Below are 16,964 nucleotides of genomic sequence, written 5' to 3'. Positions count from 1 at the left end.
ATCAAAGCAAGTCTAGTTCTCTGTTGTGTAAGCTTACGCTGCCACCTTCTGGCATTATGGCAGATGTTCTTGTTTTAAGTTTTTGGCTTACAATTTTTTTTTTGTCCGCTGAATAAGAGTTAGTTTACAGTATATTTCTGGATTTTATGTCACTTAATCTATTTAAAATTTTAAACCAATCAATCTTAGAAATATTATTATTGTTATTATTACAGTAGAGAGATAACAGGCGCTCTTACATATTCATTTCTTTTGCTCCTAATATATGTTTTCTGTACAATGAATTCTGGCCCAGGAGGGCAGGGTGGTATTTCCCCCCTAGGCCAGTCCCCCAGTGGATGCTTAGGGCCACTGGCATCAGCACCTGGCGAACCCCGGCTGCACCTATGCCTCTAACTATAAGCACTCCTAATGAGTGCTATAGTGTTTATAGAGGAGCCATAGGTAGAGCAGAAAATACTACAAATGATAAGCAATTCAGGTGCATATTCCAGTTTATTGCATCACATTATACAAGCATAAAATGTAGCTTTGTCTCCAAGAACTTCCAATTAAAGATTGAAAATTGAACATTCTTTGTAGATTTGGCTATGTACAAATAATGAAGCTCTTTGAACTATGTACACATATTTACATTTATATAGGATGTACAATAATATAGAAACTTTCCTCAGAAACATCTGAAGTACAAAAAAAGTGTTGCGCTGTAAACAAGTTTGCAATTCCAAGTTTGGTGATCCAATGGAAGATATCCTAAAAGTTACATTATGAAATAGATAATTCATATCTGATAAACAAAAATGAAGCTAGAAAGGAAAAAGAATGGTAAAAAAGGAGGACTACTGTCTGACTGTATCCATTGCTATAGGCAGAATCTTAAAAGCCGAGGATGTCTTCCAGTGACCACATGCTCGCTGTGGAATTAGCAGAGTTGCAATTTCATATTGCAAAATGGTTTCACAGTAGATCTGTTGCTGGGTAGTAATGCTGAGCTGCAGCCTTCTATCTTGTTTCCATGCAATAAGATGTATAGTGCAACTGTACCAAAAATAGTTCTCTGTAAGTAAAAGCAAGAGATTGTAGTTAGTAAAAGTATAGTTCTAAAGTGTTTAAAATGAAATGTAAATATATCCTGGATTATGTCTCATGGTGTCACTTGTATTGACCTGTAAGTGGAGAATAAAACATCCAAGTATTCCCTGTGGGGGTTCAGATCACACAGAATGAAGCCCCAAGAGAGTTAACATGGCTAGCAGGAATTATTTATCTGCCAGTTACTGGACCCAAACAGCAGAAGAGTCATATTTTCATATAAACTTTAGTTAATTTCTGTGAGAGACGTGTGTTATACAAGGGCATACACTATTTTGTAGCAACTAAAGCTGACCATCAGAGATGAGTGAACCTTGAGCCCGATTGGGTTCATCCAAACCTGAGTGGGCAGCATTTGATTACCGATGGCTGAAAAAGTTGGATGCAGCTATAAGGCTGCCTGAAAAACATGGATACAGCCACAGGCTGCATCCATGTTTTCCAAGACTTCCTAGGGCTGCATCAAACATCTTTTGCCACCGGTAATCAAATGCTGCCCACTCAGGTTTGGATGAACCCAAGCGGGCTCAAGGTTCACTCATGACCATGCATGCAAAATGTGTAATGGGTGGGGGTCTGGAAATTGGCCACTGGGGGGTCAAGAAACCGGGTTTAACAGGTGGGACCTACACCTATGACTTATTCGTAGTATATCCACATGTATATGATGGGGATACCTCTTAAATGACATGTAATAAAACAGTAATATATACTTCATTACCAAAATGTATATGGAGAGCAGTTCATCACATTGATATTGAGCAGTACTATGGGTATTATTGCAGAGTTGGCTCCAGTCAAAACTATATTATTCTCAATTGAGGAAGGATGAATTGTGTTGTTGAAGCATAGGGTACAAAAAACTTATACTCACAGGATCCAGCAATGTAAATTTAGCTCTGGTTATCAACATGTCAATATTAAGTGGCTAATAGAGTTTGGTAAGTAGGTACCCAAGACTGTGCAACACACCAGTAATTCTGCCTTTATGGCCTACAGACTAAATTTGTTGCCTTATACCAGGAGGTGACCAGGAAGTTATAGTGAAGGGGTGGACAGTGTTTTATTCCTAAACAGGACATGTGATCAGTATAAAGAAACAACAACTTTTATGCCAATTCATGGCCAATTTATGTAAATTCATACTTTTTATTTTCTTATCATCTGCAGCCTGGAGCCCTGGCATTAACTTTGTTTCAAAAGTGGTGTGAATAAGAGGCCTATGGAGTGTGAATCAAGCTGGGGGTAGTGGTGGTTTTAATATAAAGCTAAGGGGGCAAGAAGTATACTTCTAGGTCACAAGGGTCAGCAATGTGCAGATGGGAGGGGCTTCAGTGGGTGGAGCTTATAGGAGTTAGGGTGTGTTTACACAGAGAGACTTATCTGACAGATCTTTAAAGCCAAAGCCAGGAATGGATTTAAAAAGAGGAGAAATCCTTTATTACCTGTTTTCTGTTTATAGTCTGTTGTGGCTTTGGCCTCAAAAATCTGTCAGATAAATCTCTCTGTGTAAAGGCACCCTTAGGATTCTGATACACGTTTTCCTCCACAAAAAATAGATAGAATGGCGACTGGCATGAAGTGAAGTAGCAAATCTGCTCTCCATATTACAGACAGCAGCAGCACTGCTTGTTATGTATATGGCTCCAACCTATTTTGCAGTGCTGTACAGGGATTGCAGTCACTGGGATTGGTCCCAGTCCCCAATGGGGCTCACAATGTGTTGGAGTATGCGATATAATCCATGAAAACATTGGGGGACATACATGCAGCTGTTATGGTGGCATTCGGTGCCAGGACTTTAACACTACAAAGCCCCCACAACATGGCTATCAGATCCTGGTCTCCTCCGTGTCATGCTGCTTTTACTGCAGTTTTTACAGGACTCAGATGTTAGCACCTCCTACAGGGGTGGGGCTAAATCAATGTGGATGCATGCCCCACCCACCCAATGACTCACTGTTCCCTCAGTGGCAGGAAAAGGAAACAGAAAGGGAACGTGACATCACAGGCAGTAAAGAAAACACAGGTGGAGTGGTCAAGTGACTAAGCCTAAGAACACAATGCAGCTGACTTACTAGCAATCCATCAATTTTGAAGGGGTTATCTGGTGCAACAAAAACATGGCCACTCTCTTCCAGAGACTGCACCACTCTTTTCTCCAGTATGGGTGGGCTTTTGTAACTCAGTTCCATTGAAGTGAATGGAGCCTAATTGCAAACCACACCTGAACTGAAGACAAGAGCGATGCTGTCTCTGGAAGGAAGCGGCCATGTTTTTGTAGCACTGGAAAGCCCCTTTAAGCTGTAATGCTGTCAGTTGTGTTTGGCTTTTCGCATCAAATTCATTAATGTGGCGCACACCCTTAGTAAATCTGGAAGGTTTTTCACAGGATAAAACTAAAGCTCAACCCTCCCGTCCCGTTTTTAGAGTAGAAAACGTGTTTGCTTACTAAATCTGTCGGTTGTGGTGGGTTTTAAAGGATACACTCATGACACGCCCACTTGGCATGTTTATGGACCTATAATGACAGGTTTTGTGGGTTTTTTGAAAAAATTGTGTCACACACCTTTAGTAAATATGTCGGAATACCAAACTGACAGGGAAAATGGAGAAAAACCTGGCAATTTTCTGATGGAAACATGTTTGTAACTTAGCCCCAATATGTGCTCTAAATAAAAAAATTAAAGTGTACTAGTTCATTGAAAAATCCCAGACAACCCCTTTAAATTGACTGCAACACGAATGGTTAAAAGGTTGAAATGTTTGGGAATTTAATTAGTTATACACTTAGGACAGTCTTTTTATTAGACCCCCCAAAATTTGCTGGTAAAAGGGGCCCTGTTGCTAGAACTCCCAGCATATATACTTTCCAGATAAATTGGAAGCAGAACTTAGAGGAAACTATCTCTAATGTGTGACAGATTCCAACAGACACCCTGACCCATATGTTGTATAGTAGTTTTTCTCACGTATTTAGAATTAGGGCCACTCATTGTGTTGATATTTTTCATTCTTCTTCCTTTCTTTCTTTTCCTTCTGCACTCTTTCAAGTTCTGCTTCATACATCATTTCTTGTATAAGATATTTTTCCCTCCTCATTCGATCCCGCAGGTCTTTTGGAAGGTCTGGTATCAGGTAGGAAATTAGATTCTTTATGCAAAAAACAAGATGCTGCAATACATAAAATATGTTATATGGTTTATATAGTGTCAAACACATAATTTAATATTGTGTAATCTCTAAATCTGTCAGATATTTAGAGACAGTAACAAAAGTCGAAGGGGTTTTCTTGCTCCCTTAATTTTTCAAAGAACCTCAATATAGCAAAGACACATGTCATATATATGGAAGTGAACACAAATATTGAATCTAAATTGTAGTAATCAGGAATTCAATCAGCTATGGATAGGAGATAATAAGCTAAGCTGGGACTACTCCTTTAAGCATTTATGCTATATCCCCAGTATATGCCATAAATACCATATAGGTGATGCTCGCCTGTCTAGGACCCTCATCTACCATGACTCCAGTTTCTGCATTTACAATGGCCACCAGTATTCACTTTTCCCCATCTAACCCAATGAAGAGGCGGCTGCTCTTCTGAGAGCACAGGGCGGAAGGCTCAGGAGTCTGGAGAGGGGTGCCATGAGCTTGGACCGGCCGGGGAGCGTAATCACGGCAGCATGGGGAGCCAGCAGCAGTGGCGGGAAGAAGCTGACAGAGGGCTGCCAGTGGTGGAGCATGGGTGCCGGCAGCCTAGAGAAGGGTGCCGGGAGCTGCTCCAGGACCAGTGGAGGAGTCGGATACGCACTAACGTTCTCATCGTGCTGCCTACAGCACAGAACTAGACTCGCTGTACTGCACATGTGAGACGTCATGAGAATGTCGGTGCATCGATGTGCACTACGGCATGCCTCTGGATGACGTCACAGCCTCACTGTTTGAACAATGCCCCTCACGCCCAGAGAGGCGTAATTACCTCAAAGGATTGCCCAGGGGACGGTGACTACCTGCAAACTACCCACTGCCCAGATGACTACTTAGGGTTGATTAACATATGGACCGCTAATTTGTAAAAGTTTACAATTTTTACTTTGCAGGGATGCAGGGGATAGGGAGATGTATGGGAAGTGTGCTGAGTGATGTATGAGCACATTTCCCTAGCTTAATAGGCACTTTAACGTGACTGGTTCCCTTTAAAAGCATCACAAGGTTATTACTATACAAAATGAGACTTGAACAATAGCCCCTGGGCATTAAGGCCCCAGAGGCAAGGGGTAACAACATGACCCACAAAATGGTGAAAAAAAGAGTTTGATCAATCCTAAGGCTATGTTCACAATGTAAAATAAATGCAAGATACAGCTATGATTGTGAGGTAAACATACATGAATTTTATACAATTTTAATAATGTGCTCCATTGAGAAAAATTGTTAAATAGTCTGGCAATGCAGTTTATAATAACGGACATAATTGACTACGACCGTCCAAATTATATATGACCTGCTTTTGCAAAATGGCTGGGTTTTTTTCCATCTGTTTACACGGTGTGTTTTTTTCCACTCACAGTTATGGTCGTACTTCGCTTTTATTTTACAGTGTGAACCCAGCCTGAATGATGATAATAGGGAATATAAAAGGTTAGGTATCACGGGTTATAGCATCTTACCTCAAATACAATGATGAAAGCTAAGCGTGCAGCAAGTACATGCCAAAACTGTAGAGTATAAGCATAGGGCTCATGAGCATGAGGTGGATCTCTGTAGTCCCGGTACCTTGAGATAACAGAACATTGCATGGTATGTAAGAACTAAACACATAAAAACAACAAGTGGGGGAAGAGAACACAAAAGTTCGATATTCTAACAGGAATGACTTTTGATTTAAAGGAGACCTGTCACCCTCCCGTGGCGGGGTGACAGGCTCCCGACCCCCAGCTAGATTCCCTTATTGGTCTTACCGGCAATATTTTACAGGAGATCCATTAAACCTTCTTACATGAAATTCGGAGTCTGATCTATTTTCAAAATCACTGACTTGGAAGACAGAAAGGCTGGCATTTACATAGCCAACCATACACCTTAGCAGAAGAAAAAGAAAATTATAGTCATTGTCCCATGTGTAGAATCTTTTTGGGAGTCCACAAGTACAATTTGAATCATATTACAGTGGTCCCTCAACATACAATATTAATTGTTTCCAGGACGACCATTGTGTGTTGAAAATATTGTATGTTGAGACCAAAATTCTATGCAGTACAGGACATGTAGTATCACACTATACTCTGAAGAATCACTATTAGGCAGCCAACCAGTGCATGCATTTCACTAATACTGGGGTTTTATCAGTAAAATGACCGCTTTCATTGGAGATTGCAGATCCTTACTGTCTGTAGCATTGTATGTTCAGTCTGGTCTCAAGTTATGATGGTCCAGAAAGGACCATTGTATGTTGAAAATATTGCATCCTAAGGCCATTGTAAGTTAAAGGCTCACTTTACACTAATTTTTCAGTGCAGACAACTGCATGTGAAATATGTGCCTAGAGTTGCATATGGTGAAGAGGACAGTGAGCAAGAGGACATACACATTCTTGGGGTACAATTGCTAATTTAAAGGGGTTATTGGGAGAGCAGAAAAGGTCCTACCTCTTCTGCTCTCTGGCGCTCCACTTATAACTTCCACAGACGAGAATGGGGTAGGAGAACGCTGCTGGTGCCTGATGCTACTGGTGTCACAGCGAAATCAGGCAGCTACTGGACAATGCATGTGGGAGTGGTTTTTGCTTGCACTCAATGTCCACAACATGCTCCCATCCCCCTCTCATCTGAGGAACTTATCAGCAAAGATGGATATCCCCTTTATTTTCACTCAACAGGTACTGAAGCTGAGAAATGCTGTCTTGCACTTTAAAATGACATTGTACTTTAAGAGGAGGATGTAGGAGGCATGGATCAATACATTAATATACACAGTCACACAAAATATGAGAAAACATGACTGTACTTTTCTCCAGCTTGTCCTTGACCAGCGCAAGGTCCATACTTATAGGCATATACCAGTCGAGGAATGAAGTCTGAGGTAACAGCTATGACAAATGCATTGGTGATAACAGATAGAATCCCGATGCCTTCTAAAATCCCATACCAGATACCTGAAAGAAGAGGAATTGGTTAAAATAGATGATATTTAATGGTTCTCAATAGAGAGAGAAATGTAGACACTAGATTTTACACTCACTGTTACTGACACATAAACTAAATAGAGAGAAGCAAACGATAAACTATATATTTATCCAATCCCAAATTGCTTCCTCTAAGCCATATATAAAAGACCATGAAAATGACTATAAAAGAAGTCTGGCCGTCTACAGTACATCAACACTGGTAATTATAGTGTTGAAACAAGCAGCAGATGACCATAAATCACAAAGCCCTTAAGTGAACAGCAATGTAGCAGATCTGGAAGCTACATATCTTCACTAGCCAATGCAAAACACGGCTGACAAATTTCCATTTACTGCGCCAATTTCCCTGACACAGCAGCTTCTCTGTGTAAGTATTCAATAAGACTACTTCACATTACTATTAACCATCAGCATACTAGAATGCACATTGATAAACCAGTCAATCAATCTCACTCACCTATGTCCTTGGCTCGTGAAGCTAATGGCCTCCTCCACTGACTGATAAATTTGTAAGCATCAAGACGGATTTCAATGATATTGTTAAGTAAGGCAAGGAGTGGTGCAAGGGGAAAAGCAGCCACAAAGATAGTTGTAAAGCCAAACTGAAGAACTGAGGAAAAGACATGATAACAATATTACTTTAAGGCTATGCTCCCACTAGGTAAAAATAAGAGCAAATAATGTCCGTTGTTTTGCAGCAATGGACGTTACTTGCCCTTATTTTTACCTAGTTGGAACATAGCCTAAATGTGCAATCTGTTGCCAGGAATAAAAGCTACTTTTCTTGTAAACGAAATATTTTGAATAAAGCCTCATACACACAGCCATATTACAGGTCCATTCAGTATGCCCATACTGACCAATAATGTGCGCTGAATTTATACAGAGACCCACAGGAGATTTTACTGACAGTTTCTCTAGGAATCTCTACTGCATGCTGTATTATGAATGTGTTCTTCCCCAGAAGTATTGCTCTGGTTAAAAACTTTGTATCCTTAAGGTGACCCCCTGCAAAAGCACATGAAGTGTGCATGAACATTATGCTTACCTGACAAATCAGTTTTAATCCAATCATCAGTCACTGATTGGCGGGGTGCCCAATGACGGTAAATTAGCCTTATCAGAAATACTTTATCAGGAATCAAATGAAAAGAAAAAAAGGCTTCTAGCCTCCTAAAGCAGAAAGGCTTAGAAAAAGGCCTTTCATATATAGGATTGAGGGAACCCATGGGACTAGATTTGCAGACATGCAGTCATGATTAGCATGAAACTGAAATCTTCAAAATCGTAAACTAATGACGTGCTCCTTAAATTAAGTACAGCCAGAGGCTTTACCAACTCTGTTCTCAGCCATACCAGACAACCATGCGGATGCTAAGGGGTAAACGACATTCTTATCCATTAGACCATGCCACTCTTCAGACAGTACCTATGTGCACTCTATTTTTTTTTTTTTTGTTCAGTGACAAAGAAACAGAGCTTACTCATTTCAAGGTATTCTTCGAATAATCCATAGGCATTAATAGGCTGCAAATTATAATCTTTCTCCCACTGGGGAAAACTAGCTGTCCCATGTGCACCATGTTCTTGCCTTAATCTTCTACGTGTCCACCAATTCTGGATTAACCTAAACAGTGAGTAAAGAAAAGGATATATGTATTTCTATGTTTTTTTCCTTCTATAATGGTACAGTGTTAGCAAAATCATTTTCCTAAGGAAGTGCAAATACCTACTGTAACTCTACAGTTACATTGAGAATGTTCAAAATTTTCTTTACTCACTCAAATTTGGGCGAATATTAACATAATCAACATAATAGTCCGTAAAAATATATTAATAAAATTTTCAAATATTTATATAAATTTTTGCTATAAAAGATACAAATAAAACATTTGTTTTCTATACAATCTTACACATGTTAATGGTGACTTACGGGTAACCAAGCTCCATAAAGTTATTCAATGTTTGCTTCAATACCATTATTATGCCCATCTGCATGCATAAGTCAATAAGGCATCCACTGGGGTGACACTAAAAATTATTGACAAAAGAAATAAATCACTTCAATTGATAAGAACACAATTATTTTACATAAAGAAAACCTCTGGATTGAAGCTATTAAAGATATATATTATGTAACTGAGTAGCGATTTGTATATACAACTTTTTTATTGGAACTGTTCCCAAACAAGGGATTTTCCAAATGTTTGCTATGCCTCATTAGCTAATGTCTGCTAACAGGGGTAGGTATGTCAGATTTCATAGGATACCCTTTCTGATGATAGTACAGTATGGGGGTCTTCCATGGTGGTTTGGGGTAGTGAAGGGATTAATGCTAATAATAGTGCAAGGGTTAAAGGGATACTCCAGCGATAATATTTCATATTAACTGGTGTCTTAAACTTATATAGATTTGTAATTTACTTCTGTGTAAATATCTCAAGTGCTGAGTAATGCCACCCCTGTCTGTGACAGGAACTGTCTATGCAAAAAGAAAGCCAAAGGAGCCCCATTTAAGAGTCTCAAAATACAGGACTAGCCAGAAACCACCAAATTAAGTGGACCTATATTAAGTCAATGTAATGACAAGGGGAAAAATCAAGGCCAGGTATTTATCCACAGACAGCTGGTTCCAGGTGTTGCCCCTAATCAGTGTGGAGCAGGATTCTGGCTAGGTGGGAGCAATGTCAAGTAGAGCCATATGGGAAACAGATCTCTGACCAGCCAAAGATAACACTGCCAGCTGCTAGTGAAAGCGCTCAATACAGTAAAATCCTAGGTGCATTGCTCCCTGGGAAACATGAATATGCAAAAAAGAGCCTGTGGAGTCTCAATAAAGAGTCTCAAAAAACAGGACTATCCAGATATCCCTCCAGAAAGGGCCTGGCCAGGGAATGTGGGCACAGGATCGTCCGGGCTGTTACTGCTCCTGTTACGTGGTGCGATGTTCAGCAGACCATCGTTATCTTGATTCTCTAACCTGTTAATAGATCACAATCAGCTGACATCTGGCATGCTGCCCCCTCTAACCAGATTTTAAGATGCAGTTTTTAGAAAGATTTTTTTCCTAGCTAAGAAGTGCATGTTTAAGTGTGGAAATAACATACTATATCCTTAGCTTAGTATCACATCCTCTATAAGGCTATGTTCACACTTTGTAAGAGACCGGCCATTCCATCACCCGGCCGGTCTCTACCAAGATCATCCCAGCCGGTACTTAAGTACCGGCTGGATGATCTTTCCGGCTGAAGGGTTCTGATGCGGGCGCATCAGAACTTCCCATAGCACACAATGAGCCGGAGCCGCTCGCTTCATTGTGTGAACTGACAGGGTTTCCTATGGCTGCAATTCACTGAAGTGCGGGCGCAGAAAACTGACATGTCAGTTATTTGCGGTGCCGCAAGGGATCCCGGCCGGAGCATATATGATGTGTATGCGATCTGGCCAGGATCCCATAGATCAATAGGCAGTGTTCAACAATGGCCGTACTTTTATGTAGTGTGAACATAGCCTAATACATCATGTTCTGAATAAATATGTGACCTGACAGCAAGTACTATTTATACAGTCCTTATTCTGTCTTTCAAACTCCTGCACTTTAATAGATGAATAGATGGATAGATAGATAGTCTAAAGAGATAAATGCAGCACTTGTTGACGAATACGAAGGTGCCAGCCGGAGTGTCCGTATGTGACCAAACGGACTGTAGCTAAACGTGGAAAGTCACCGCAACACTCTAAATGGATTTCAAAATGACGTGTTTATTATTTCACCCAGGCAAAGAGTTGGGCACTTTGCCTTTGTGAAATAATAAACACGTCATTTTGAATTCCATTTAGAGTAGATAGATGCGAATTACATGGTTCATAATAAAGCTATATACAATATTTTATTAAAAACTTTTCCATGGTGTGTACACTAACCTCCTCCAGTCGCCATCTGTTTATAAGCCTTAAATAAGCACCCGGTCTCCCGGTAAACCTTCAATGAAAAACACATGTACATGTCTAAGGTTGGGTTCACGTTTTGCCTGTCCATTTCATTGTTTTTGTTTCAATACGTTTAAATTTGAGTTAGAGAAAAATATGATCGACCACAATTTTTTGTACTTCAAAAAGATTATACCTTGATATATATTCTATTTCTAATGTATGTGAATGGAAAACAGATTGTGCTATTAACATATAGGTGTTTTTCCTTTTTTAACATATACACTGAATGCAGTGTGAACCCAGCCTAAGAGGATGCTGTGAATTATGGTATATCTGAAATTGGGCTACTAATCACCAACTTGAAAAATAGTCCTTACTTCTAACAGATCAGATGAAAAGAAAAAGGTGCTTACCTCCCAAGAAAGAATGCTATGTAAAAGGTCGAACTGTTCAGATTGACAAACTGAAAAAGAAACATTTTCAAAGTGAAGCTGTTCTCCCACTCTGATTCAGTACGTGGCTGTTCTGTGGGTAGAAACATGTACAACTGTAGATATTAAAGACATAATTCAGACTCAAACACAGAAATCTGACCTGTAAAATATATAACAATACCCTGTACAATTTCATAGGAAACATTGAAATATCTACTACTACTATAAGAAACCGTTACACATTGACTGGCAAGGGGTAGTCTGGCGATAAAAAAAAAATATTTAAACCAATTGGTGTCAGAAAGTTACACAGATTTGTAAATTACTTTTATTTAAAAATCTCAAGCCGTCCAGTACTTATCAGCTGCTGTATGTCTTGCAGGAAGTGGTGTATTTTTTCTAGTCTAACACAGTGCTCTCTGTTGCAACCTCTGTCCCTGACAACAACTGTCAAATGCATAGGAAGTTTTTTTTATGGGGATTTGATCCTGCTTTATATAGATTCGATCCTGTTTTAAGTAATTTACAAATACGTATAGCTTCAAGACTATATTTTTCTCTTGAGTGCCCCTTTACCTTTAAAAAAAATCACAGTAAGTTGTTCTCTTCTCTATAGTTATATTTACAGACAAATGTTTTAGTGTACTGCAATATCCTTTACAGTAAAATCTGAAACCTGATGGACACAATGTTGGCTAATCGTTGTCTTTCTGCATGAACAAAAATCCCTATAACTGTAGCAATGGTCTGCAGGCCATTGCTTCGTGTAATAGAATCGGCGGTAGCAGACTGCCGCTATCTTCAATGGGCTACCCAGATGATTTGAAGGTCATTCAAGCAGTCCCTTCCGCAGGTCCCCACTTCCCCCAGCTCCTATCTGCTTACTATGCATGTAATAGTACCAACAGCGAGTGAGGAACGAGGAGTAAGTGAGTGCTGATATGACAGGTTGGCGCTTGCTTGCTCCAAAATATTGGACCATCTAATACGTCTCTTTTACTGTCTAGTCTAAGTTTACACCAAGTATTAGTTGGCTTACTTTACTCCAAAATGTTACTTATCAATTTTGCCCAACACAAGAGACTATCGACATAATCATTCAAGTCACATTTAGACTATGTTCACACACTATGGAAATGGCGTCTGTTTTTTATTGGACGGACGTCATTTAACAGTAAATAACAGCCGTTCTTTTATAATAACGGCCATCAGTATACAAACAGCTGTTATTTGTATGACGGCTGTCCAATAAAAACGGCTGCCATTTCAAAGGTGTGTAAACATGGCCTTATTATGTAATAATATGAAATTCTTACCGAGGTTAGTTAGAAAAAGTGCAACTTTTTCATAGAGCTGCAAAACAGAACAAATACCATAATATATACATGTCATGGTTCATACATTTGCTGCAAACAGATATTTGTTTCATGTTAAAACATATTTCCATCATTTCACAATTTATAATACATTTATATTTCCAAATACATGTTATACACATCCTGAGTTATAGGTAGAGATGAGCGAACCGGGTTCGGGTTCGAGTCGATCCGAACCTGAACGTTCGGTATTTGATTAGCGGGGGGCTGCTGAACTTGGATAAAGCTCTAAGGTTGTCTGGAAAACATGGATACAGCCAATGACATCCTTGTTTTCCACATAGCCTTAGGGCTTTATCCAAGTTCAGCAGCCACCGCTAATCAAATGCCGAAAGTTCGGGTTCGGATCGACTCGAGCATGCTCGAGGTTCGCTCATCTCTAGTTATAGCCTTTATTATAGCTAAAATGAAACTGTCAGCTGTAATTCATGTTCCAAACTGCTGACACTGTTAGATGCTGTTAGGTCAACAAAACCTGGTACCTTTAATATATTTGTCTGTACTTCCAGAACATAGAAAAAATGCTTTGGTTCTATAGAAAAGGAAGTCAAAGAGGCTTTTCCAAGCTCTAGAAATGCAGCGAACTGGAACACTAATTACTCCTCCAATCATTTTCATTAGAAAACCAATGTATTTACAATGCTTAGTGTACATTACATATAAGGCCAGGTTCACACAACGTAAGACACCGACTATGTCACAAAATGGCCGGTGTTAGTGTCAGTAAAGTTCATCCTGGCCGGTACTGTATACACTCCATCTGGGATTCCAAAAACTTCAATGTAATATATATTTTCAAATTAATCACGGCCAGTGTTTCAATTTGCAACAACGGCCGTAAATAATAAATCATGAAAGTGGCTCTAAAAATAAAGCTAGACTTTTAAGGAAATGCTTATGTATCTATTTCCTAATGTAATCTACGGTAACTGTTTTGTGACAGGCTCATACACTTAAAAAAAGAAGAAAGCAAATAGTGAGTATGGGAACATCTCATCTTACCACATTCAGAAGCATAATGATACAGAAGTTGATGCACACTGCAGTCCCTGTGGTAGCAACCTGAGAATTATTCCTGATTAAGGCCCATTTAAAGGCAGCAAATGTACTGACAGTCACAACACGATATATAACAATGCCGAAAACAGCAGCAATTACCACACATATCTAAAGAGGGAAAGAAGACAAGCTTGTGTCAGAAATAAAATGATATAATGAAAGAAATATTATGCTTTCCATACAGGCACAGGTACATAGTACTTCTTATCAGACATGGTGCCGTTTGGCTTAAGAAGTAGCGTAAAAAGATGCTGTACCTGGAAAAGTATAGAATCTTATCATACAGTTGTATAGTTGCCATTGTGCTAGATCCCAACACTGCTGGCAGGTAAGAGGGGGCATAGCACCCAAATAACTACTGAGACAAGGGAAAGGGGTGCTTTGTGCCAGGTTCCCCTTCTGCCCCTGTTCATTGAACAGTTAAATGCAAGTAATGGATAACAAAACCTAAACAGCACTGATAATCTAGAAGGGTAACTATCATTCTGCCTCGGTGGAGACTTTTTTGGCAAGTCCATAGCCTGCTACAGATAGACGTGCATTGCAAGTGTATTGCACTGCATGTCTATGGGATTTCCAACAATTCATTATTCATTTCCCTTTTTGCAGCGGACTAAGGACTAGTTTAAAGGGAACCTATTAGCTTGACTGTGCTGATATGGTTCCATACTGCACGGTATAGATCTATTGTGCATCGCCCCAATGCAAGATTTGAATTGTCAATCAAAGAATTATACATTATAAAAATATGCCAATGTATTCGGACTACTTTAACTGAGCCCATGACCCCAAATGAGTACCTCATAAAGGCTTGCCTAGACTGGGTACAGTAGTAACTCACAAACATGAGACACAGTAGATCCAAACTGAAAAACTTTCTCATTCACAGAAATTGAAGTACAAAGTATAATAGAAAGCAGAACTTCAATTCACAACCATTAAAGGGAGTCTGTCAGCTGTAATTCATGATCCAAACTGCTGACACTGTTAGATAGCTGTTAGGAGAGCTGTACTCCTAGGATGTAGAGAAAAGCTTTTATTTTATAGTATAAAGTATTAAATAAGGCTTTTCCAAGTTCACAAAGTGCAGCAAGCTGTAACACCTCCTTACTCCCCCTCCCAAACCTGGAACAGCTTGGAACTGAGATGCAGAACCACACCCAAATTAAGACAGGGTGGTGCTATTTCTGGAAGAAAGCAGCCATGCTTATGAAGCCTGGATAACCCCTTTAAGCTTTTGGATAGGGCCATCATGCTAATCACTGCATTACTGAGACTTACACACAATTTTATTGTTAAGCTATTTTACACCCAGTATTTTGGTCTGTTTTTTCAGCTCCAAAAGAGCCCAAAATTGGTATTGTACAGCTAAAAATACTGAATTCCATTGAACTCAATGGAAAATGGCTGGTAATTCCCATTCACTAAAACTGTACTCCAAACAAATTTAGTGCATGGTCTTTTTTAACCATTTTATCCAAAAGATGACAAAAAAATGTTATTATTTTAAAAATACAAATAAAATAAGAGACCAAATAGTAGTAAATTAAATGACTAAAATCTAGTTTTATTTATGGAAATATTAATTTTGGGGGGCTCTAAAGACAGACCAAAGTTAATATTGACTTTTCAGTTTCTCTGAGAAGACATTAATGAAAATGGGTTTATACTATATTAATATATCATCATAACTATATAAAATAAATAACAAACCATAAAAAATATCCCAGAAGCAGATACTATAAGTCTGCTGCATTTATCTGTAAAGGCTTGGTAAGGCTCTGGCTTTCCTGATATTGGATTCATCCTTTCTTTTTTTGAGTATTTGGCTTCAAATTGAGGACGTATTTCTTCCTAAATGAACAAAAAATAGTAAGTTTAATATCCTGATATCTTTAATATCTTTTCAGACTACTAACACATTTAAAATTTTAGCCAAAACTTAAATGAAGCTTTATATGTGTAAATGTAATGATGATATAATGCCGGGTTCACAATATGTAAGACACCAGCCATTCTGTGACCTGGCTAGGTCACAGAATGGCCGGTGTCAGTGAAGTTTATCCTGGCCAGTACTGCAGTACTGGCTGGATAAACTTCAATTTTATTGAATTGGGATGTGGGTGCATCTGTGTGTGCCCACATCCCAATTCACCATTAAACACAATGTAAAGTGCGGACGGTGCCGCACTCTCTAGTGTGTGCACTGTCAGGCTTGTGCAGCTGCAATTCAATGAATAGCGGCTGCACAAAACTGAAATGTCAGTTTTTTTCGTGCGGCCACTAGGGATCCCGGCCGGAGCCTATACTATGTGTATACACTCCAGCCGGGATTCCCTCTGACTGCAATACAATAAGTTTTGTATTATTCATGACCGTTATTGCAAATCGGCAACAATGGCCGTGATTAATACAAATCTTATGTTGTGTGAACATAGCCTTAGAGTAAAAGGATACGTTTTTTGGGGGGAAAACTGTACAATTGAAAGGAAGCTTTAGTACTCTGTTGATGAGAAAATGGTGGGATACAGAGGCATACAGGTTCTGTAAGACATCCTGCAGCACATTTGCCCATAGATGTTGGCACTGGGCCTGTAGATCCTGCACACTCATGGGTTACCAAAACTGGGGTCTCAGCTGGTTCTGTAGTTGCTCGACTAGCAATAAATCTAGTGACTAGAGAGGCCAAGGAAATGTTGGAAATGGCCTCCAAATCCTAACACCAGCAGTTGAGGCAATGTGTTGCTTCTCACAATACCTCCATACCCAAAACCAACCAATGTGAAATTTAAAACAGAACCTCCAGGTTGCTGAAAAAGATGAAACAGATGATGCATAGCAGTCAAGGCTTCCTGTTCCCAACACCGCTGCAAATTAAGA

General features: G+C 39.4%; 1 protein-coding gene across 1 annotated transcript in view; it reads right to left on the bottom strand.

Annotated features, from left to right (window-relative positions):
• Nucleotides 1–505: 505 nt before the first annotated feature.
• The window catches only part of ANO4 (anoctamin 4), a 92,980-nt gene continuing 76,521 nt past the window's right edge, over nt 506–16,964 (bottom strand). Inside the window, exons 16-28 of the mRNA XM_069973228.1 lie at nt 15,798–15,938; nt 14,028–14,192; nt 12,966–13,002; nt 11,629–11,740; nt 11,207–11,264; nt 9,216–9,313; nt 8,767–8,909; nt 7,740–7,892; nt 7,102–7,249; nt 6,057–6,176; nt 5,766–5,871; nt 4,065–4,266; nt 506–1,057 (exon numbers count right to left, since the gene is read on the bottom strand). Coding sequence (XP_069829329.1) covers nt 4,075–4,266; nt 5,766–5,871; nt 6,057–6,176; nt 7,102–7,249; nt 7,740–7,892; nt 8,767–8,909; nt 9,216–9,313; nt 11,207–11,264; nt 11,629–11,740; nt 12,966–13,002; nt 14,028–14,192; nt 15,798–15,938 — 1,473 coding nt within the window. The 3' untranslated portion in view covers nt 506–1,057; nt 4,065–4,074. The remainder of the gene's footprint in view (nt 1,058–4,064; nt 4,267–5,765; nt 5,872–6,056; nt 6,177–7,101; nt 7,250–7,739; nt 7,893–8,766; nt 8,910–9,215; nt 9,314–11,206; nt 11,265–11,628; nt 11,741–12,965; nt 13,003–14,027; nt 14,193–15,797; nt 15,939–16,964) is intronic.

The sequence above is a fragment of the Dendropsophus ebraccatus genome, chromosome 1, assembly GCF_027789765.1.
Source record: "Dendropsophus ebraccatus isolate aDenEbr1 chromosome 1, aDenEbr1.pat, whole genome shotgun sequence".
In the NCBI taxonomy this organism is placed as follows: domain Eukaryota; kingdom Metazoa; phylum Chordata; class Amphibia; order Anura; family Hylidae; genus Dendropsophus; species Dendropsophus ebraccatus.
The sequence above is the reverse complement of the archived record's forward strand: the minus strand, read 5'-3'. Positions and strand labels throughout refer to the sequence as shown.